At 37.7% G+C, this 24,674-nt stretch overlaps 1 protein-coding gene across 1 annotated transcript in view; it reads right to left on the reverse strand.

Moving 5' to 3' along the window:
* Window positions 1-24,674, reverse strand: part of SLC16A10 (solute carrier family 16 member 10) — a 101,536-nt gene that overhangs the window by 43,590 nt on the left and 33,272 nt on the right. The window contains exon 2 of the mRNA XM_074368480.1: window positions 1,243-1,387. Within this exon, the coding sequence (XP_074224581.1) occupies window positions 1,243-1,387 (145 nt within the window). The remainder of the gene's footprint in view (window positions 1-1,242; window positions 1,388-24,674) is intronic.

The raw sequence follows: 24,674 nt of genomic DNA on the forward strand, positions 1-24,674 counted from the left end.
GTTTCTTTAAAAAATTACTTAACAAGAAGAAAAAAGAAATCACAAAGGCATTTTAAAAGTGAAATATTTATTTTCTAATAAGAAATAAAAATAATTGTTTAGAATATATGTATGTAATATGTACAACTGAAACATGGTGTACACCAGAGACTGACACATTACAACTGACTATACTTTCATAAAAAAAGTTGTTTAGAAAACAAATAAAATTTCTAAGTTAGGTGAAAGAAAGAGGCTCTCTTCAGTGTTGACGTCGGGGGAGTGAGAGATAAAATCAGTAAACCAAGGATTCTGTTGATTAAATCCCGGGTATTTAAAAATATAGAGGGCAAGAAATGTAAGTGTGATTTTTTTTCTCTAATAACCACAATAATGTTTTCAACTAGAGCATGAAGATAGCTAGGGAAGGGAAAGGGACAGGAAATGAAGATAAACCACTAAAGTAGACAGAGACCGAGGATGGAAGTCATCCTAAGGGTTTTCTTGTTAATCACCTCCTGCTAGCCAGAGATACCTATTAACCAGCGCTTCTCTAACTGGGGATTACTTTAACAATGAAAGGGGATTTACCGGCACAGCTGGAGCAGGAGGGAGAGGCGCTTCCACAGCAATGTGCCCATCAGCTCCTTACACTTGGTTCCTCTGCAGTGCGCTGAATCTTTTAATAGACACAGGCAAAGTATACTGATAGGAAGTTTTATTTTAAGGTGCATTTGACCACTTCATTTTGTCATGATCTTTTTAAATTTCATCACGTTCTTTTTTAAAAAAAAAAAATGCAGACAGGAATTCTCTACCTGAGCTGAAATAAACAGCAAAGCTTTTATCTCATTAATAAAAATATTTCATATCAAGCCTATGAACAATGCTTCCAAAATACCACTTCTTTTACCCTTTGGGCCTCGGACTGAGCTGACCTTAAACAAAGGCCACTGCTTTAGACAACTCACTGTTATAACGTGAGTTCTTTAGGATTTTTATGTGAGCGGGAGAAAACATTTTTTCTTGGCTCCAGGGAACACAGGTATCCCGCTGACACCTAACTCTTAGACACTGTAAGCAACAGCATTCAACCTCACAGACTCTGATTTGCTGCTGTGGACAACAATGTATAAATGATACTGCTTAAAGTTTAGCAACGAAAAGGAGAATTTTTCCTTGTAAACAGCAAAGTGTCTGAAAGGAAGACTCTGAAGTATCTAACAGTTTTTGAAAAGCAACATGAAGAAACCAAGTCCTTACCTTACAAAAGAACTGGACATGAGTCCAACAAATCCAAAAGCAGCACCCATGACAGCGGTTTTCCGACAACCAAGTATGTCTGTGAAGACGCTGACTATTGGGCAGCAAAAGAAAATCATCCCCATGGACAAAGAACTTACCCATGCTGTAAAAGAGGGGGGGAAAAGGACGTTATGACATGGTAATTCTGTTTCTTTTTATCTCATAGGACATAATATATATTTAGAAAAGTATTGTCGCAAAAAAGATATCACCCAGACTGATGAATGGGGAGAAACTGGAGTAAGCTGGTAACAAATTTGAATCAAAGCTCAAAGGATTGGCCAATACTCATTGTAATTAGCATAGTAATTATTTGTGTTTAATTGAACTTTTCAAGGTTTGGATTCTTAAATAAGCCAGTCTCCTGTGACCTAAACACTACCAATCTCTATCCTGGTATCTATGATTTTAAGCGACTTTTAATCCACGAAAATTCATTTTTGAATGTATGCCTAGGTAATCAAACCACAAAGAAATAATGACCCCTGAAGTCAAGACACTGGTGACCAAGACAGGGGAGGAAAGGGGATTATAATCATTTGGACCCAGTAATTGCAAACTGAATATTTGCCTAGGCTTGGTGCTTTTGTTAATGGAATCAAGTCATACACAGGTAGGCTATTTGTTGAGCTGGACAATAGTTACTAGGTATTTATCTTCTTTTCTGAAAGTATGTTATCTTTCACAACAGAAGATTTAGGAATCGGAAGTCCTAATTTCCTGTTCTGATTCTGTAAAGACCAAAATAAAAGGAAAACAAGAAAGAGAAACACATCAAGTACAAATGATCACAAATTTGTGCCAAAGATACGAGTGATCTTATAGGATATCAGGTCTGTAAATCCTTAAAAGGTATAATAAGCTAAGGGGACCTAAGTGAACATGGGCTATGTAAAACAAACAGCTCTGGGTCCAGCTCTGTAACTATAACACATCCTTCACCAAGTCTCTTCTCCTGAGTCTGTTTTCTCATCTTGAAAAAGGATGGAACACATACATTTCCAGAATTATTAAAAATTAGAGAAAATATATCTAAACCTCAGTATCTAGCACAGAAGCACTTAATAATTTAGAGTTTTAACAACAGTAACAAATTGTCTTATAAAATGAAACAAGTTATCTCTAGAGCTCCATCCAGCTCTGACAGTCTACTAGTATAGTACTTACTCTATGTCCTCAGCAAAGGAAGTAAGTCCAGACTATGCAAATGACCACTTCTTAATAACCAGGGTCCAAATGGAGTTTTACCAGACTAACAACTTCATTTAATTCTTTGCCTTCTCACATTTTAAATTATTTTGTAAAGTATCTATATTTTAATCAGCCATATTTCTCTTTCTTTTCTTCCTTTACCAGAAAGAAAGGAGACTGTGATCTTAAAACAAAACACAATGAAGAGACTGTAAAAACCAATGCAGTCTTGACTTAGGTGTTGGTGGGGGGATTCAGAAGTGGATAGGAGAGAGAGAGAGAGAGGTGATTGGCCAGATAAATTAGCACAAGCCCCTCCCTATATGTGCAGAGCTGTTCGGTATGGGTCTGCTCAAGGAGAAGTCAGATTTTTTTAGTCTATGTCACATTAAAATGTCACTGATGCATAATAATGTAATCTTATTAAAAAAAAGTTAAGTCATCTATCATGTTTATGAAACAATCTAAACCATCTAGGAAGACTAGAAGTAGCATATTAATATCTACTTTTGTGAGGTTTTTCTTTTTTTTAAGAAACTGGATTATCTATGTTTTTGTTTTGTTTCTGGAGGGGGAGGTAATTAGGTTTATTTATGTATTTTTTTTTAACAGATGTACTGTGGATTGAACCCAAGACCACATCCATGCCAGGCACACACCCTACCAATGAGCTATACCCTCCCCCAACATTTATTTTTGGATAAAGGCACTTTTACAATTAAGTGAAATGCCAACACTAACGACTTCATAGTACCTCTTCGATATTATTTCTCAATGAATTGTACTTGAATATATTTACTGTTGTTTGTGGGGTGGTATATGTATGTAAGAAGTTGATTTTGAGGCTGACATTCGTCTATGATTCAAGTTAGCCATAGGAAGAAAGGGAGGATGGAAAGAAGGAGGGAAGGCTTTAGAATGTGCTTGTACATATTTTTTAAAAAACAAGAAGCTTAAAAACTTTCCAATTTCCCCATCCAGACCCTCTTTGTTTCCTACTCCATGCTGAGAACAAACCCTCAGCTCTCAGTGTATGGCCAAAGGAGAATGCAAATCACTCAGAGGAAGTGGTTAGGTTTAAGATTTAAGAACACTTTTCCACATGTTAAGTAAAACAAGGTGTTATAATTATGCAGATGTAAATGATCGCAAGGACAAAGTTTTTGCAATGGAAAACACCCAAAGGGAAGATTTACTACAGTTAAAGGTTGATAAATATTCTTTTGCCCTGTTTTGATAGCTCCAACCCCCATTTCCACTTGATCTTGGCCTCTTTCAAGATGACAGCTTTGCTCTATAGTATCTGAACATCGGTATAATAGCTTCAAGCGAAATGAAGCAATACTATGCAAAACCGAGATTAAAATGCAAAATATTATTTAACAAAGTCCCAGTGGCTTTTAGGGCATGGAGTTGTCTGGCAACTACACAAAAATTCAGGAATGAGTAGATTGTACTTAACCATTTTACTGCCACCCTAAAGTTTATTTAGAAGTTACATTTTACTTAGAACTGTTTTTAAAACTATTTGCTATCAACTTATGTTAATGATATCAGAGGGAAGTGGTTAAGTAAACCCTCCTGCAGATAATAATTATATAATTGGGGGTGGGGGTACTTATTTAAACACACTGGAAAATGTCTAAAAACAGAAGTGGGAGGAGAGTTTACTCTTGAAAAGCTGCAACTGGAAGAAATAAGTAGTACAAGTTTCCTGAGGATCAAGAAGCTATGCAGGTGCTGGGTAGATTAGTAGGCGGCCAGGTTAAAGAAAAGCAGCAGCTGGACAAAAAGGAAAATGCAACAGTTGGAAGTGTATGAACTGAGCAAAGATTATCAGCTGCTACAAATCACACAGACAGATTTTGTGGTTTGAGTCCAGGCAAGCTAACTGCCTACTAGGAACAAAAACTCAATAATCCTTGGAAGAACACAACACTTATTCAGAATTGCTTCAAAATCTTATCTACAGTATCTATTCAACCTAAAATTACTAGACATGCAAAGAACAGGTAATCCATATTAACTGACTCTGGATGGGCTCAGATGTTGAATGTATTAGACAAAGATTGCAAAATGTCTGTTATAAGCAGCAGGAAGGTATAGCTCAGAGGTAGTGTGTGTGCTTAGCATGCACAAGGTCCTGGGTTCAATCCCCAGTAACTCTGTTAAAAATAACTCAATAAACCGAACTACCTCTCCCCCAAAACTAAACAAAACAAAAACGTCTATTATAAATATGTTAGAAGTATTAAAGGATAACGTTTTCAAAGAATTAAATTAAAATATGGTTTTACTGAGTGAACAGACGAGAACTCAACAGCAAAGTGTAAACTACAAAAAATACTGAAATTCGAGGGGTGAAAAGTACAATGACTGAAAAAAATGCATTCAATAGACACAGTAGCAGATTGGAAATAAAAGATAAGAATCTGGGAATTCGAACAGAAATTACCCAATCCAAAGAACAGAGGAAAAAAATAATATTAAACAAAATTATCAAAGTCTTAAAGGTCTGTGGGACAAAAATCAAGAACCCCAACATAATATAATGGAAGTCTTAGAGAAAGGAGCAAAAAAAGATATATGAAGAAATAAGAACCCCTCCACCTAAATCACAAATTTTGCGAAAAACAGTAACTAAGATGCTCAAAGAAACTCCAGCAGTATAAACTTTAAGCAAATCATTCCTAAGCAGGCCACAGTTAAACTTCTGAATGCCAAAAATAAAGAGAAACTTGTGACAGCAGCCAGAGAAAAGATGATCTCCTATATCCAGAGAGGACAATGATACCATTGTCATCTGGCCTCTCATAAGAGATAATGGAGGACAGAAGACATTGGAAATGTCATGTTTACAGTGCTGAAAAAGAGACAAAACTGTAAATCATGAATTCTATATTCAGCCAAACTAGCCTTCAAAAACTTATGGCAAGATAAAGGTATTTTCAGATAGCAAAAACTGAGAGAATTTTTCACTAGGATATTTCCACTACAAGTAATATTAAAGAAAGTTCTTCAGACTGAAGGGAAATGATATCAGGTGGCAACTTGGGTCTAAAGGAAGGAATGAAGTACACACACATACACGCGTGCACACACACACACACACACAGTTTCCTCATAATTGCTTTACAAGATACATAGCTTTTAAAGCAAAAATTTTAACACTGTATATAGATGTACTATATATAGGATATCAGCACTAAAGATGGAAGTAAATGAAAATTTGCAAGTTTCCTATATTTTATCTTAAGCAAGTCCGTCTTAAATTACATTGAGATAGCTTAAAGATGCATATTATAATCCCTAGAGAAGGTACTAAAAAATACAGGTATAGCTTGAAAGCCAATAGAGGAATTAAAACTGATTACTAAAAAGTACCTGATTAATGCAAAGGAAGGCAGAAGAGAAAGAACAGAAGAACAAAAGGCAGCTGAGACAAATAGAAAACAAATAACAAAACATCCAACCTAAATATGACCTATCAATAATTACATCAAGTAAAAATAGACTAAAGACCCCAATTAAATGGCAAAGATTGTTTAACTGGATTTTTTCAAAAATCAAGAATCAATTATATTCTGTTTAAAGAGATGCACTTTAAATACGAATAACTTTGAAATAAAAGATGGAAAAAGATATGCCATGTAAAAATAACCCTAAGAAGGCTAGAGTGGCCATACTAATACCAAACAAAACAGACTTCAAGACAAGTAGCATTAGAAGAGGGATACTTCATAATGATAAAAGTGTCCATGCATCAGGGAGATACAGCAATGATAAATGTATGAATACCTAATAGAATGGAGCTTCAGAAATATAGGAAGCAGGGAAATTTGATCCCTACCTTATACCATACTTTAAAATTACCTCAAAATGGATCATTAAATGTAAAACTATAAAGCTTCTAGAAGAAAACATTGGAGACAATCTTTGTGACCTTGGGTTACGCAAAGATTTCTTAGATACAACATCAAAAATAAAACTCATGTAAGAAAAAACTGATAAATTAAATTTCATCAAAACTAAGAATTTTTCTTTGAAAGACACTGTTAAGAGAATGAAAAGATAAGCCACAATCTGGGAAGAAAGCTTTGCAAGTTATATATACAATTTAAAAAACCTGTAACCAGATTATAAAAATAATTCCCAGACCTCAATAAAAACCAAGCAACCCAATCAAAAAAATTGGGCAAAAGATTAGAACAGTCACTTCACAAAAAAAGACATACAAATGAAAAATACACATTTCTGAGAAGATGCTCAGTATCATGGGTTATGAGGAAAATATAAATTAAAACCACGTATACCTACTAGAATGGCTAAAATGGCTAATCACACCAAGTGTTCATAAGGATGCAGAGCAACTGGACTATCATACGCTGCTACTGGGAATATAAAAATCGAACAACCACTTTGGAAACAGGAACAAGAAGACATGCCCAAGAGTCCTTCATTAAAAACCCACCAGGCACCCATAGCCAGCACCATGCTCGATGTAAATGAAAAGCTATCCTTCCCCGGAGAAGCTCACAATCTAGTTAAACTAAAACAAACTTCAGACCTCAATCAAGATGACACAGTAAATCAATGAATTCATCCTCTATTCCAAATTAACAATACAGTTAGATTACTTTTTAAAAATACACAAAAAAGACGAAGTCATGAGCTACAGACTCACTGCAAAAAGGGATGGGCTACTGGGCTAGGCTGGGCCTGCCTTCTGGGCTTCTGGTCGGGAAGCAGGCATCAGCGATCGTTAAGAGGACTGAAAGTGCTCCTTGTGAGACAGAAAAGGAGAGCCAAGCTCATGGACTAAGGCCAGAGCTGGAACTCTCCCACACCGTGTGACAGAGCACTAGAGGTGAGAATTTAGTGATTCCTATACACATTAAAGATATGGAACTCTGCAAGCCTCTAGGGGAGGAGGAGGCTACAGACAAAGAGGCTCATTGGCAATCAGAAAAATGCAAATTAAAATAATAATAAATCACCGTAATTTGGCCAAAATTAAGAAGGCTGACCACACCAAGTTTTAGTGAGACGATGGGGAAATAACAACTCTTATGTATACCAACAGAAATTGAAATTACCATTGTGAACAGCAATTTGGCAACATCTATAAAAGCCAAGATGTGCATACCCAAATTCTAGCAATTCCACTCCCAGGTATGTACTCCAGAGAAACTTCACACAGGTACACAAGGAGACACGAATAAGAGTATTCACGGAAGCACTGTTAATAATAGTAGACTGGGAACAATGTAAATGCCCACCCACCACCATTAGAACAAATAAAGAAACCTGGGTATTAATACATGCAATGGGACATGGTTTTTTTGGTTTTTGGTTTTTGTTTTTCTATTTTCTTTTCTATTTTCTTTTTCTTTTTTTATTTATTTTTCACATGCAATGGGATACGGATTCACACATAAGAATTAACAGTATAAAACATGATGGGAATAATAAAAGCAAATTCAGGATAGTGATTAGCTCTGTGAAGGCATGAATAAAGATTAGGAATGGAGGAGGGTACACAAGGGACTAACAACTGAGTCTAATGTTTTACATCTTTTAAAAAGGAGAAAATATTTGGAAAGGAGGATATAGCTCAGCGGTAGAGTGCCTGCTTAACATGCACAAGGTCCTGGGTTCAATCCCCTGTACCTACATTAAATCAATCAATCAATCAAATTATCCCAGACAAGAGAAAAACATTTTTTTGAAAAAGGGAGAAAATATTTGAATATGAGTACTAAGAGGTAGTTATATAGAGTAGGCATTTGTTATACTATTCTCTACATTTTTGTTTCAAATAACTGAATAATTTTTTAAAAAGATACATAAAGCTAGTTTTCAGATCCTCAAAAGGTTATTCCAGGAGAGGTAAAATACCTTTACAAAAAAGGGCTAAAAACAAGGAAAACAATTTCAAACTGCTTCCATTTTAAAACTCACTTTATGTTTTTGTTTTATTTGGCAGGGGGGTAATTAGGGTTTTTTAAATTTATTTCTCTTTAATGGAGGTACTGGGAATTGAATCCAGGACCTTGAGCTTGCGAGGCATGCACTCTACCACTACGCTATACCCTCCCCACTAAAGCTCACTTTAAAAATGAGAGATTATTTTGGCAAAATTGAAACCTTTAAATTTCAAATATTCCACCACTCTGGAATTGAAGCTTCTCTTCACTTCACAATTATTAATGGCTCTTTTTAAAACATCAAATACAAATACAAAGGAAAAGCTATTACTCCTCCCCCCTCCATCACTTTTGTATACTGATCACATTTCACGATGTTTACAGAGGAGAAAGGCATCTTTTGCGAGGGGTACAAGTTCACAGGTGCTGGCAGTTAAGATCAGAGTTCCGACTATGTTCTAAGGTGTACATATGCCTTAAAACCACAGGTAATTTGAGGTTACAGTCTGTGGTTTCACTGATACTGACTGCCTGGCTAACTGGTATATATAATTCTTGGAAACCTCATTTTCAGATAAAAACATTCAAGCCTTATCTCACCTATGAGGTCCGAACTTGAGACTTTTCTTTTTAAAAAATAACTTTTGTTTTAGAATAGTGTTAGATTTACAGAAAAACTGTGGAGACAGTACAGAGAGTGCCCATATACTACACATTCAGTTTCCCTATTATTAACATCTTACACGAGTATGGTACACTTGTCACAATTACGGAACCAATAATGATACAGTATTCAGCCTATACTAAAGTCCTTACTTTATTCAGATTTCCTTAGGTTTAAGCTTTTTCTGTTCCAGGATCCCATCCAGGAGCCCACGTTATCCGTAAGTCAACAAATCTCCTTAGGCTCCTCTTGACTGTGACAGTTTGTCAGACTTTCCTCATTTTTGATGACGTTGACAGTATTGAGGAGTACTGATCAGGTATTTTGCAGAATATCCCTCAATTGGGATTTGTCTAATGTTTTTCTCATGATTAGATTGCAGTTAGGAGCTTCTGGGAAGTTAGACACTTATAGAAGTAAAGTGCCATTTCATCACATCACATCAAGAGTCCACAGTACCAATATGACTTACCACTTTAGACATTAACCTTGGTCACGTGGCTCAGGTAGTGTCTGTCAGGTTTCCCCACTGCAGAGCGGACCTTCTTTTCCCCTTTTCCATACCGCACTGCTGCAAGTCACTAATCGCAGCTCACATTTAAGGAGGAAGGAATTATGCTCCACTTCCTTGAGGGCAAAGTGTCTACCTACATAAATTATTTGGAATTCTTCTGCATGGGAGAATTATCTATTCTCCTACATTTACTTGTTTATTCAATTATTTATATCAATACAGACTCGTGGATGTTTACTTTATACTCTGACATAACCCAATACTGTTTTATCTGGTTGGCTATTGGGAGCTCTTTCAGTTGGCTCTAGTCACCCTTTGACACACCCCCAATTATTGTGGAGTAAGGTTTGTGAGTTGTTATGCTTCCCGCAGAAAGCTAAGAGTGGGAAAACACCTGGCTTCCTTAAGTAAGAGGTACATGTTCTCCTCCTTAAGCATGTCCACCATGCTTCCCTTTTCATTTTGGTGCCAGGAAGCTTACAGTCAAATTTGTTATTACATTATAACACAGGCCCTGCAGCTTATGGATTAGGTACTATTTTCCCCCTGGCCTTACCCATATACCATATATTTTCAATGGCTCCTGGTGTCTTATTTTCTGTTCCCACCTTACCATTTTATTTGTGTAGTGTTTTTATACTGCTGAAAACCAATTCAAATTCTTTGCGGAACGAGGCAGCATAAATTAATATACATATAACCCTGTTATCACTACAGTTGATTAAACTCTGCAGTAATAATAGGATTAATGGCCTACAGTGGGAAATTTAGTCAAGAGGAACTCTTTTTTTTCTTTTACTGAATTCTTATATACGGTATTGAAAAATACTCTTCAAAATTTCAAGGAAATAAACTGTTTTTCACCTGATCATCATTTTCTAATAAGGCTCTATGACATTATTATAAATTCTGGGCTATGAAGAAAAATGCTTTTCTAATTAGATCCCCTTCAAACAGCCATTTTCCCTACACCTATTTCTGTCTACCTCTTCTCCCTCATGGTGAACCTTGGTCTCTTTTCTTACTTGCAGGAACCATGGGTAGTGGTTACACCAAAAATTAAAACTTGAACTAATAATGGTCATTAGGAACACTAAAATTATATTCAGAGCAAAAAACTAGGGCACAAAAAAACTAGGAAGGATGGTTGACTTGCTGATTGGCAAAATCAGGACTCAAAATCCATATAAAGAAAAAACTGAAAGCAACAAAATGAAATTTAATGGAGAAAAAATATATAGCATTTTACATGTAGAGTCCAGGAAATTACATGGACAAATATGAATGGGAAATAAAGCTTTATTCATGCAATAAATATATACCAAGTCACAGACTCTGCTGGGCCTTGGGGATCTCAAGTCTCTAATATCAAGGAGCTCATAATCAAGACAGACAGACAAGGACACAACAGTGTACAGTGTGATAACTGACCATGCTGTGAATCGTGTATTATGGGATCACTATAAGATCACTCTTTCCTCCAGAGTACCACCCAAACTGTCTTGAGGGACAAACAGGCCTTTATCAGGCAAGGCTGGAGGAAAGAGAAAGCAGGAACATTCCAAATAGAGGGAGAAGCATCTACCAAATTAATATCCAAAAGGGACTGCTTAAGGGTGCAGCCAGGAATCATACCACAACCTTGCCTGTCAAATGCAGACTTTATCCTTTAGATGTTAAGGAGTCATCATTAGTTTCTAACCTGGGAATTACACGATCACACGGTATTTTAGAAACTTCACTTCTGCCAAGTTTGGAGAGTGGGAGATTGGAAGGGAGGCAGTTGGACAGCTGCTACAAGTGACAAATGGCAATGATCTGAACTCTGACGTAGTGGGGTATTCAAAGAGACCGAATGAAGAGATGGAGTCAATAGAACTTATGATTCATTAGACATAAAAAGATGAAGGGAGTAGCAAGAAGTTTGACTCAAAAGATCTGACTAGGTGACAATGTGGTGGAGGGGCAGAGTCTAAGAATAAATAAAATGATCAGGTTTGGGGAGTGAGGAAAGGGGAATATGATGAGTCTGTTCCAAAAAACATCAGCAACTTACTCAATATTCCTGAATGTAAGATAAGTTTCTTTTTCTGAAATTATTCCTCAGGGAAGAAGTACTTGCTTTATATTAAATTCTCCTTCAAAGGTTCCCATATTATGGGGCACTTTCTCAATTTCCATATTTTGAATAATTATTGTTGGGGAAGACAAATAAGCCAGAAACTACCTCAACTGTTGCTTGTTTTGGATGCTCCCCGAGTCACCTGAGGGACAGAATTGGTTAAAAAGAAGCAAAGAAATTTAACACAGGTTTATAACTGTCCTGGGGGCATATACCTCACCCTTGGGTGTTTGGATGTCACAAATTCCAGAAAGCAACACCATGAGTAAGCAGTTATGTCGTGGGGATCACAAATATGCTCCCATAGGACAAAAACATCTGTCCTGAAATTTTTTGAGTAGAGACTTGCCACAAGGACCCTTCTTTACTCCTCAGCCTCTAGTTTCCATTCTGGGGACTTTCCAGTGGAGTCAACTCAAGTCCTGTCTCCACCCCTGAGCGACTTCTCCTGAGGACGAGGACTACCTGCTTGGTGCCGCTGTTAGAAGGAACTGAGCAGGCTCAGTCAGCCCCTTTCCAGGCTTCTCTCTCCTCCTTCCTGGTGGCTTGTCCTCAGGAGGTCCAAACTCTCTGATCATCCAGGATACACCTTACAGGGCAAAGCCTGTAGGAGAGATTTACAGGTGGCCAGCTCATTTGTAAATGTCACCAGTGCCATCCTTTAAAAGCAGAGGGAGATGTTAGATGGCTGTAGACCTTAATGATATTGATGATGATGGTGACAGCTGAAATTTATTTAAAACTCACTATGTGCCAGACATTCTGGGTGCTTCATACTTAAGTTGTTTAACAGCCATAGCTATCCTAAGAGGCAGGTTATTCTTGAGGAAACTGAAGCACCAAAATTAAAAACTTGCTCAAAAGCATACAATTCTAGTGGGTGGTGAGGCTGAAATTCAAGTCCAGAGCCCTGACTATGTTATACTGCCTTTGAAATGATTTAACCAAAAATTGCAATATAGCCTACATTAATAGGATGAGAAAAGGAGTAGGATGAAAGAGTTAAATCTTCATCTTCTAAAGAAGGAAGTCTATAGATTCAGCTAAAAATTCAAAATACAACCATATAAGCATTTCATTTAGAAATATGAAGATAACCATAAGAAACGGCTGCAAGAGTTGAAAGCAGTTGCCTTTGCAGCAGGACGCCCCAGAGTGAGGGGGAATGGGACAGGGGAATGCTACTTTCTGTTATAAGCCTTTCAGAAATAGGGTCTTTTATACTATATACATAAAAACTAATTACATGATAACATAAAAATTAAATAATTTTAGAAAGAAAATTGATACCAAGTTTGTTAGAAGTTATTAATCAGGGCATATACCAAGTCTCTGCTTTTAAAAACCATACAACCCCTTTATGATGAAATAATTTAATAAAACTACCCAAGCAAACAGCCTAAGCTGAGAACAAACCACTGGGAATAGGAGAGTCATGATGGTAGTATGGTCTGACTCAAGATTTGAGAACTGTGATCCGAATTCCTAGGAAGATATTGAATCTGTGAGTCAAACATCAAGGATAGAGGTCATTCCTAAGCCAAGTCAGAACACAGCTTCTCCTGACCAGGGAGCAGGCAGGTAGGTAATAGAAAGCAACCTTATGCTTATAACTTGTTTTGTCTGAGCTAGAAACTTAGTGCAAGTACTAACTTGCCAGGACATCTAGCCCTTGAAAGCATAAAGACAACTGTCCTTCTTTTAGCAATGAGAGTATCTGCAATGTGAAGGGGAAACGGAGGGTTAAAGTAACAGCTAGACAGCAAGCTGGAGAACGGTCCTGACTGCCAACAGGCTGCTTCTCCAAGCAATTTATCAGTTCTGCCCAGGAAGGGAGATATCAGGCCAGCACCAGTAGAGGAAGACAACTACTTCAAAAAAAGTCCTTTGTGGGATTTTAAAGAACTTAAGTAATTCAAAATCATAAAGCTTTATCTTGCTCTTTAATACTGAACAGCAGCTTGAGTTGTTTTAAAAAGTAAAAGGGAGCATTACACCTTGCAGAGCTCAGAGTAACACGGTCATCCTAGACAGCCACAGTCTTCTTGTTTCCTTCCAGAGGGAAGAAAGAACTGCTCACTGCACTCCAAGGGGTTTATCTGGGTACAAGTAATCCGGTAGGTCTAGGACAAGCCCCAAGGTAAAATTTCCAGTTACTCTCAAACCGTCACCCTTTCTGTAGCCCAACACAGAACTTCGTATATACTTCCTATAGTTTTGTGCTATGTAACATTTATACAGGTTTTACTATGTGCCGGTCTTACCATGTGTTTAAGTTAATACTTTATATGCATTACTTGTCTAATCCTTACAACAAACCTGACTGATGTGCTCTTATTATCCTTGTACGAAGGAGGAAACTGAGGCAAAGAATGATTAAACAGGGTGCTCAAGGCCCCAAAGATGAGAGTGGAGGAAGGGAACCCGACAGTCTGGAGGCCGTGTTCTTAACCACGCCTTACTCCCCACCAAGAGCAGCCAACTTCTATAAAGAGCTACAGCAAACCTTTGGCAACACACTGAGGCACCTCCTCCTGAAACTGTCATGTACAAAACAAGTCTTGATTATCTAAGAAAACATCAACCCACATTGGTAGAAACCCATCTGTTAGGTAGAAACCTATCCCTGTGAATCAAATGCCTCCTTGCCCTGTCCTAGGTACCAACTAAACAAAGATACTCGGATAAAGCATTCCAAGCTACAATCTGCCAGAGTCACTACTAAATGGCATGAAATTAAGAAGTAACATTTAAACTGCCAAAATAAACATAAACTGCACATATAGGCAGGTTACAAGACAAGGCTGTAATTATATTCCTCCCTGACAGTGGATATTGGACCCAGATCATCTTTTATATTAAAAAATTTATTAAGACAAGTTGAGTTGATGAATGACTGAGGGAAAAAGAATTGCTTAAAAGAAAGAAAGAAAGAATACTAAACCATTCACCCTTTGCTGCTTTCTACTATGTTCTAGAAATCTTGATCTTCTCGTCCATAGCATGAAAGGAAAGAAAGATTTGTTTGGGAACAAATCAAAATTATCTCTGCCATTCTGTTTAATCTCAAAATCAAATTTAAATAGCAGGCATCTATTTTATTGACAGTATAATAGTGAAAAGGTAGACTGATGACCACATACGGCCTAAAGGTGGTGTGATGTGATCAGCAACACTCCCCAGAGCTCCACAGGAGGGGCCCAGCAGATCACAGATGCACACGCTCACGGAAATCTCATTAAACAACACATGGATTCTCGGCACAGATACAGTGAGACTCTGAGCACTTGCCCTCGTTCAGAACTCAGAGGAGCGCATCTCCACACCTGCTGTCCTACGTCCATAAAACAAAAAGAGATTTCATCCAAATGTCACAAAGCTGTGGCTGTGCCACTGCCAAACTCAGACACTGGCACCACAGAGGACTTGACTGGGTATGTGCAGAGGACCTGAATGGTGGAAGCACTTGGGTAAGACAAAAGCAAAATCTTTCCTCCACGAGAGCAGGAATATAACGGATTCCCGCGTAACGAAGCTTCACTTCCAAGTACTGCTGAGTGGTCGTTTTCTTGCCTTTCTTCCTGTTCCAGGTCACAGTTCTGGTGGTGGTTCTCACTAAGCAGCACAGTAGCCACAGCAATTACTTTTAAATGCATACACATGTTGGTGGAACTAACATGAGTGAAACATGACACTGACTGTGTTGGAAATTAATAGACACTGAACACTAGAACAGTTTGATTTTATAAAGGCTATTTAATAAGACTGTTAAATTTCAAACATAAATCAAACTCAGCTATAGTTCTTATTTTGAAATATAAATTATTGATTTATATTCTGTATTTTGCCTTTTTCCCCCTCATGTAACTATTTTAATAAAATTTCATTCACATACCAGAAAACTTGACCTTTTAAAATATAAAAGTCAGTGGTATTTAGCATACTCACGAAGTTACACAACCATCATGATCATCTAATTACAGACCATCTTCCTCACCTCCAAAAAGAATCCCTGTACCCATAAGCAGTCACTCCCATACCTTACCCCCCCCAGCCCAGGCAACCACTTTCTAACTTGTCTTTATAGAACTACTATGCTGGAAATACAATGTGCTTCTGTTTTTGTCCAGCTTCTTTCATTTAGTACAATGTATTCAAAGTTCACACAGTTTGTAGCGTATGTGAGTACTTTGCTCCTTTTTGTGGCTGAGTAATATTCCATTTATGGATACACCTCGTTTTGCTTATCAATTTATTGAATGATTCCATTTTTCAGTTATTATGAATAATGCTACTATGAATGTTTGTGTATAAGGTCCTGCAGGCATAATGGCTGGGTGTTATGGTAACTTTCTAAGGAACTGCCAGGCTGTTTTCCAAAGTGACTGCACCCTTTCACATTCCCACCAGTAATGTGTGAAGGTTCTAATTTTTCCACATCCTTGACAATATTTGTTTTTGTTCATCCTTTTTTGTAATGCCTATCCCTAGTGGGAGTGAAATGGTACTTCACTGGACTTCTATTTGCATAACGATTACTGACATTGAGCATCTTTTCATGTGCTCATTGGCCGTCTGTACATCTTTTTTGGAGATATGTCTCTTCAAATCTTTTGCCCATTTTTAAGTTGGGTTACTTGTCTTTTTATCATTGAGTTGCAAGAGTCTGTTATATATTCTGGGTGCTAGTCTTTTTTTTTTTTTAACATTTTTATTGATTTATAATCATTTTACAATGTTGTATCAAACTCCAGTGTAGAGCAGTTTTTCAGTTATACATGAACATATATATATTCACTGTCACATTTTTTTCTCCATGGGCTACCATAAGATCTTGTATATATTTCCCTGTGCTATACAGTATAATCTTGTTTATCTATTCTACAATTTTGAAATCCCAGTCTATCCCTTCCCACTCTCTGCCCCCTTGGCAACCACAAGTTTGTATTCTATGTCTATGAGTCTATTTCTGTTTTCTTGGGTGCTAGTCTTTTAAATATGATTTACAAAAAATTTTCTCCCATTCTGTGGGTTCTCTTCACTTTCTTCCCATTTCCTTTGAAGCACAAAAGATTTTAATCTTGATAAAGCCAAATTTATTTATTTTTTCTTTTGTTGCTTCTGATGTCGTATCTAAGAAACCACTGCATAATCCAACGTCATGAAGACATATGCCTATGTTTTCTTCTGAGAGTTTCATAATTTTAGCTGTTACATTTAAGTCTTTGATCCATTTTGAATTAATCTGTGTATATGGTGTGAGATAAGAATCCAACTTCATTCTTCATGTGATTCTCCAGTTGTCCCAACACCACTAGTTAAAAAGACCATCATTTTCCCTACTGAATTGTCTTGGCTTGCGTTTTTATCTTAATAATTTTTAATATTTAGAAGAAAAATAATAACACTATAAAACAAAATTTTCATTTATTTTTTGGTTTTTATAGACATAATTGTTATGCAATAAACTGCACACAAAGTGTTCAATAAGAAGCTTTGACAAGTGTACGCTCACCCAACCATTGCCACAATCAATGAATTTTTCTATAAATCATTATTCATTATCCACACTGAATATTTCTATCACTCCAAAAGATTCTGCATGCCCCACTGTAATTTCTCCCTCCTGTCCCTTCCCAGACACCTGCTGATTCATTTTCTGTCACTATAGATTACTTTGCATTTTCTAGACTTTTATATAAATGGAATCATACAATATCTATTTTGGTATTTACTTTAATTTACATCTTTGCTGAAAATCATCCAAATTTTGTGGCCTGAATACAATTACTTTTTAATCCTTAAATCATTACTGAAACTAGATCTTGTTATAAGTACACCAAAATATCTTGATTATAATAATGATTATAATAATTAGTGATTTTGCTGAAATAAAGGCCAATTATTTTATAGAATAATTACATAGTAATCTTTGAATATGTCTTTATTTATTACTCATCAAAACACCACAGGCCTGTTAAAAGAATACTAAGATACATGAAATAACAATTAAATTCAGTCATCTTTGGTATTTTGCTAACTTTCAATTATTTAAAGCCATAACTATTTCCTAGTTTTGTTGCTATGAAGGTTGTCAAGGTGGAGAGCATACTTTAAGAGTTTTTAGACAGAAGGCATGCAGGACTCCATTTGTACTTTAGAAGTGGGCTGGGCTGGCAACGTTCTGTTTCTTCATAAGGGGGTTCATAACTATCCTTCAAACTACACATGTATGTGCACTTTTCTGTACAAAGATTATATTTCACAGTAAAAGAAGGAGGAAAGGAAAAGGAAAAAGCAACTCAGAGGGTCACAATACTTGACCCTGATGGACACTACACATCTTTCAACTAAACTTTAGATAAAGTATGGGTGACGTGGCGTCAGTACACATTCACTGTTTGTATACAAATTCAGCTTTTGGAGGATCTGAGTCAAGCATACAGCTCTCCAGGATCCTCCTCGCTCCTTGAGACAACCAGGGACCTTCTAAGTGATCAACTCCAATACTGTCAGAAGAGCTGGGAGTGAACCAAGGGAAAAGAACGTCCAAGGAGCACCTGGCCAGGCACAAGCCAAAGGCTTTCCATATACAAATGTCATTTAATCCTTGCGGCAACTCTGCCAGACAGGGAGCACGGGCTCCACCTCACTGGTAATAAAGCTGAGGCTCACAAAGATTAAGCAATTCTCCAAAAGGCCACAGAGCTAGCTAGTAGAGTGCTGGCTCGGGGCCAGCTTGCTAAAGATTCACTCATCAAATACACCAAATTTATTGATTCATCAACAGTGGAAGAAAGATCTAGGAACTGGAAAAACAAGTGAACCAACAAGATGAGTAAGACAACCAGGCTAAGGATTCAAAGACCAGATTCTAGTTTTAATCCCTTGACATTACACACTTCCTTGCCTGAAATACATTCCTGCCACCCTGACACCTCATTTATTTACTCATTCCAACTCTTACTAAGTAATACAACCTTTCTGAATTCTCCAAGTCTTCTACAATGTTAGTGAATTCTATAATTGGGGGGAAAATTATTTGTTTCACTTTATGCTTATATAATGTTTACCATATGTCAGACATAGTTCTAAGTGGTTTTTTTTTTAATGTTAACTCACATAATCCTTATGAGGAAGGCATCATTACGATCCCCCTTTAACCCAAGGAAACCTAGGCACAGAGAGATGAAGTAACTCGCCCAAGGTTACGTAGCTAGTAAGTAATCCAACCAGGATTCGAACACAGGCAGTTGGATTGTGCTTTTAACTGCTATACATCGCTGCCTGTCTATTGAAAAAAAAGATTATCCTGGTGGGGAAACACTACTCTATTACCTTAGAGGACATGAACAAAGCAGACATGGGCAGGTGGGAGCATGGATGATGGCCAAATGGAACTCAAGTCTGGTGCCCAGGGAGGAGGGTGCACTTGCAGAAAGAGAGGTACTGGTAAACAGCAGCAGCAAACACAACTGGCCTGGTAAGGCTGCAGCCTCCCGGAGGGCAGGCGTAATGCCTACCAAACCACAAGGCAGCTCCATACACTCCATACAAACACACACACACACACACACACACACACACACACACACACACACACACACACACACACACCAGGATGTCTGGTGCTCGGAGTACGAATGTAGCCATTCAACTGCCCAGCCCAAAATAGAACAGCTTGGGGAAAGATGCTTCTTTCTAGGCACTATTTATATGTAAACAAAGGACACCAAAGACTGTAACACAAACAAGTTTCCGAAGTACAGAAGAAAGCCTCAATGTGAACTGAACAGGAAGAGCTACTCCCCCAGAAATCTCACGGTGCTGTCCACTGTGGTGCATTTCATTTAGAACACACGCCCCTGACCTATATATATGCTCCAGTACTAGCGTCTATAGGGGGAAAAGTCTCAGAGCACACAAAGAAGTGCTTTAAAGCCATCTACATATTCTGATACAGTTATGTGTCTTATAATTAAATACTCCAGTTGATAACTCAAATGTAGGCTTCCTTAATTCAAAGTGTGATGGCCTGAATTTAACATAAAACCTGATTCTGGAATTCTAGTTTATGTAAATTACTTTCCCTCAACCAGATGGCATCCAATGTGACAAAGCCATTAAAAAAAAAAAAGTAAAATTCAAAATCATCTCAGGCCTTCTCCACACAGGTCTAACAGGATTTCTACTTTGCCTTTCACTTACCTCTTGTCACATCCAGGAGACCAAGAGAAAGGGGGCAATTTGGATGGGGGAGCTATTGGTAAAGATGCTGAATATGGGATTCCATCCTCAGGGTGTCCTGATTTAGATCTTGGAGGCCTTGAATGCCAAGTGGCAGTCTATAGTTACACAAATTGGAAACTTAAAAAACACTTTGAATTAAACTGAATGCAAATACAGAATAACAGCTTTATCACTCAAGTAGTATTTGTCAAGTATGTACTTTGTTCTTCCACTCCAATAAAGCTGGTTTTATAAACAATAAGTAACCATTAAAGCCACCGAAAAGAGCAAAATATTGATAATTCTGACAAACTCTGATGCACTGTCGCATCATTAAAGCTTTACCCTCAATTAAAGTACCATATCAGGTAGGGATTGTTTTTCCTCTTTTCCAAACACTGAGCTCAACCACGTTGTTTGTTTCGCATGGTTCCAAATCACTGTATTTTTCCATTTCCTCCTGGCTTTCTTGGAAGCCTGACAGACTGCACAGAAAGATGAAGACTTTCCAAGGTGCACACACACACACACACACACACACACACACACACACACACACATGCAGCTGCTCCTTCCAAGGCCGGCTCTAAAACTGACGTGGCGGCCTGGTAGGTATCACCCCAATCAATCATTAATGCCTTGTAGCCTTTTCATATTTCACTCCTGTCCTTTTCACTGGAGAGGCTTCCTGATTAAATTAAAAACCCATAACATAATGTTAAGTGAAAAATTAATACTCTGTAACTATGTACAAATTATACACCAAAAAAACACAAGAACTTGGAAGTGAATGTGAGAAAAATAAAAGCAGTTAATGTGCTGGGGTGAAGATTCTTCTTGATTTATACATTACTATCATTATATTGTTTGTACAATAAAAAAATAAAAACACCAAGGAGGTAATAATCCCAGTCTCTCATTGAGTGAGCCCTCCTCTATAAAGGAACAACACAACCTCTTTTGAAGAAACAGAGGTATTAGCTCTCTCCTCAACAAACAGCTTTTCTTAAAGGATTGCACTTCATGTGGTGTAGAAGTGGAACCCCTCAGAGTAGAAAGGTTTATTGTATGGTGCTATGGAATTATCTTCTATATTAGTCCTTTTTAAAAACAACTGGTATTACCTTGATCAGTTAGTCTACTTTTCCCAATAGAAGAACGCCACCACCCCTCTTCTTATGGGACCTCTAAAGTAACTGATAAATATATAAAAGTGTGAAGAAGTGTTAAGAATATAGTCTCTAGTCTAGAGTGAAGCATGGATTTGAGCCCTGGCTTCACTGACCTGCTCTGGGACCACAAGCAGATTAACTGAGCTCTCTGCCTCGTTTTCCTCATTGGTAAAATGGAAAGCACCACCATGGAGGGTTTCAGGATTAGGAGAATAATGCAGGTAAAGTGTAACTAGCTCTCAGTAAGCACTCAATATATGTTAGCAACCATGTTAATGATATATGATTAGCAAAATGTTCATTGATAATTATCATAGCTAAACTGGTGAAATGATTCAAAGAAACACACTTCCAAGGGACTGGAACCCTGTTCTGTCTGAGAAGAAAACACAAGAGCATCCCTGCCCCTTTCGTCCTCGGTAGAGATGAGAAAAGATACATCGTCTTGGGCTATAGAGCCAAGGCAGCAACATCGGAGGCTGCAGTGCCTGGATTCACAGCAAGCCCATGCAGGCTCACCGGGCAACCTCGAGGAGTCACTGTTTAAACAGCATCCCCCATTCTCTGTGCACAGCAGGATCTTGCTTTTCTCTTCACTCCTCTACTTCCTAATCTCTATTTTGTACCCAGTGTTCAGATACAGCCTCTTTACCCTTTTCCCCCACTGTCTCCACCGTCCATTCGCTTTAGATTGTTAGAGAAGCAGAGAACAAGAGCCCTACCACTTGAGAGCTGACTCTACAAGAATACGTGAACAGCACCCATTATCAGGTGAGGCGTACACCAGCAGAACACTGTGCGTGCTCCCACTGCTCGTCTGCCAGGCACTTCTTTTATGACACAGAAGATTCTAAGCTATACCTCTGTTTCTTTCACAACACCTGGCCTGGTGCTTGTCCCAAATGAGACACATCCCTTCCCTGCTCAACACCCCACACTTAGAAGAAACCCAAGCTCTTCCCCCTGGCCCCTCTACCTCTCCACACTGGACAACAACTTCCTGTTCTGTGATGCCCTCATCCTTCCTCTCAGCCTTTACACTTTTCTGTCTTGCTCCTCCTGGAAGACTATCACCCCAAGACCTTCACATGGCTGTGGCCACTCAGGTCTCAGATCAAATGCCACTTTCTGCCACAGGACTTCCCAGCCAAGAATGCCCTTTCCAAGCACTGTCCCACTTTGCTTACCTCAGAGTCCTTGCCACTCTATGAAATTCATATTGATGCACTTACCATTTCTATCACTAAAGCGTAAATTCTGTTAGACTAAGGGCCCTATCTGTCTAACTCACCATCATGTCCCTGATAGCCTAGTGACTAGCACATAGAAAGGGCTCTCAATTTTTGTGGAGTTAATAAATAAATGAGTAATAACCCCTGAAGATGATAACGCTACCTAATACTTACTGACTGACTGCTTGATGCCTTCACTGTTCTAAACACTTTGTATTCATTTATCTCATTTAAACACTCAACAACCTTACAAGGTCCCCCATTTTACAGATTAGAATACCAAGGCTTAGAGAGATTAACTTGTTCTCAGGTCACTCAGATAGTAATTGGCAGAGCCAGGATTCTAGTCTGATTCATAAAAAATATATAAAAATATAAAAATTTATATTCTTAACCACAGTACTGTACTATCTCCAAGTCAGATTTCTTCATTTCTAATATGATACTAACCATGTCATCTTACATGACTTAACAGGTTTATTACGAGGTGCAAATATATAAAAACAGATTGGAAAATATAAAGTGCTAGGCAGATACATTACAATCCTAAAATAGTCACAAACTGCCTAGGATACATCTAACTAGGTCAAAAAGAAACTCAGTATGGAATAAAATTCTTTAATCTCACACTTCATCTCTGGCACAGCTGTCAGCCGTGCCATGAATCTGACACTCCTAGCGATATTTCAATGTAAGTCAATACATGTCCTACCCACCTACCCTTCAGCTGCAACGGCCTAAGTATGCAGTATGGGAAGAAGCTAACCAAAGGATTAGCATCAAAAAGAGGACCTATAGATACCACAGAAACACTCCTTGTGAAGTCAGCTTCATCTGTATAACCAAACACCGGCATATTGGTTCCTTCATTCATCATGTGGGGAAAAATGAGATTAACACACAATCTAGGACACTGTTTTGAACAGCCTTCAAAATCTTAATATCTCTAATAAAAAAAATTAAAAACAAAAAATAAACAAAATTTAAAAAATCAAATAACAAAAATCTTGATATCCCTGATTCTTAGACTTTAAGATAATTCCCAGTAACTACCACTTCTACAAAGGTTCACCCTAAACTACTTCCACCAGCCCTGGAGACGAACTAATAATCCAAAATTTAGTAACATTGCTTTTAAGGCTGACAATGTGAGCTTTAGTGTTGTCAGTTATAGAAACAGAAAGATCTTTGGATTAAAATAAGTCTCTAGAGATTTCATGATCTATTTAGATCTAGTTGAGGAATTTAGAAACAAAAATAAAGACATTCAGGGTTAAAATTAATTTTATTAATAAACTTTAAGATATTTTAATAAAATACTTTTCTAATTATATTTCATCTTCCCAGTACAGCAGTACTAAAGTATGACTATCTTCATTTAATGAATTGTGCTATTTAGCCATCAGCACTTAAGAAACTAAGCCCCCCTAAAACTGAGTTCCCTTACCAAGTTTATGATTAATCTCTCTATCCAAAACTTTATTCCCTTTCTGTCCCCTCTGACCTCAAACCTGTGCCAACTGAACACTAATCAACCAGAGTCAAATGACTAAGACTGCTGTTGTCAGTAGCATCGTTATTGTACTAAAATTGCTGTTGCAGATATCATCATTAACGTCAAACTCAGATTGTCTCTCCAGGGCAAGATGAGCTCAAAGTTTCCCAAACCATGGACCACCTGGCCAGAGGATCGTAAACCGGAGACATCCTGACTCCCGAAACTACAACTCAGAAATGTCACAAGACGATGATTAACCCCAGATTTTTTCTTCTTCCCCTTAAAAAATCCCTAAACTCAAAGGCCAAGATGAAGTAGATCTGAGACTTATCTCCCATTCCCTTGCTTGGCACCCTGCAAGTAATCCCTTACTTTGCAGCAAACACCCACTGTCAGAGTTCGGCTTTCTGCACCACAGGCACACGAGCCCTCGCTCAGTTACACATATAATTCAAAGTCTTACTAATTAACAGTGAGGAAAATTTCCAGATACTGTGCAATGAACTGAATTTGAACTCTTATGGTTATTAATGGATGAAACTGCAGAGGTAGGAAAAACAAACAGCTGATAAGCAGAGTTTATAAACATTTATTTTTCCTATAGAAAGACTGTAAAGAACATTTTCTACTTCCTATCTTCAGAGATTTATTTTTACATCATACTAAAAATGACCACTCTACAGCCAATCCCACCCAATAACCTAAGCCAGAATAGAGTTTTAAGGATTCAACAAAGGAAAAGCACTCTAGTGGGGAAAATGAAAATCTTTTAAAGTTGGTTAGTTTTTTTTTTTTTTTTTCAAACAAAAGTACAAAAGTCTATTTCTCAGCCATCAACCAA

Source organism: Camelus bactrianus, chromosome 8 (genome assembly GCF_048773025.1).
Source record: "Camelus bactrianus isolate YW-2024 breed Bactrian camel chromosome 8, ASM4877302v1, whole genome shotgun sequence".
Lineage (NCBI taxonomy): Eukaryota > Metazoa > Chordata > Mammalia > Artiodactyla > Camelidae > Camelus > Camelus bactrianus.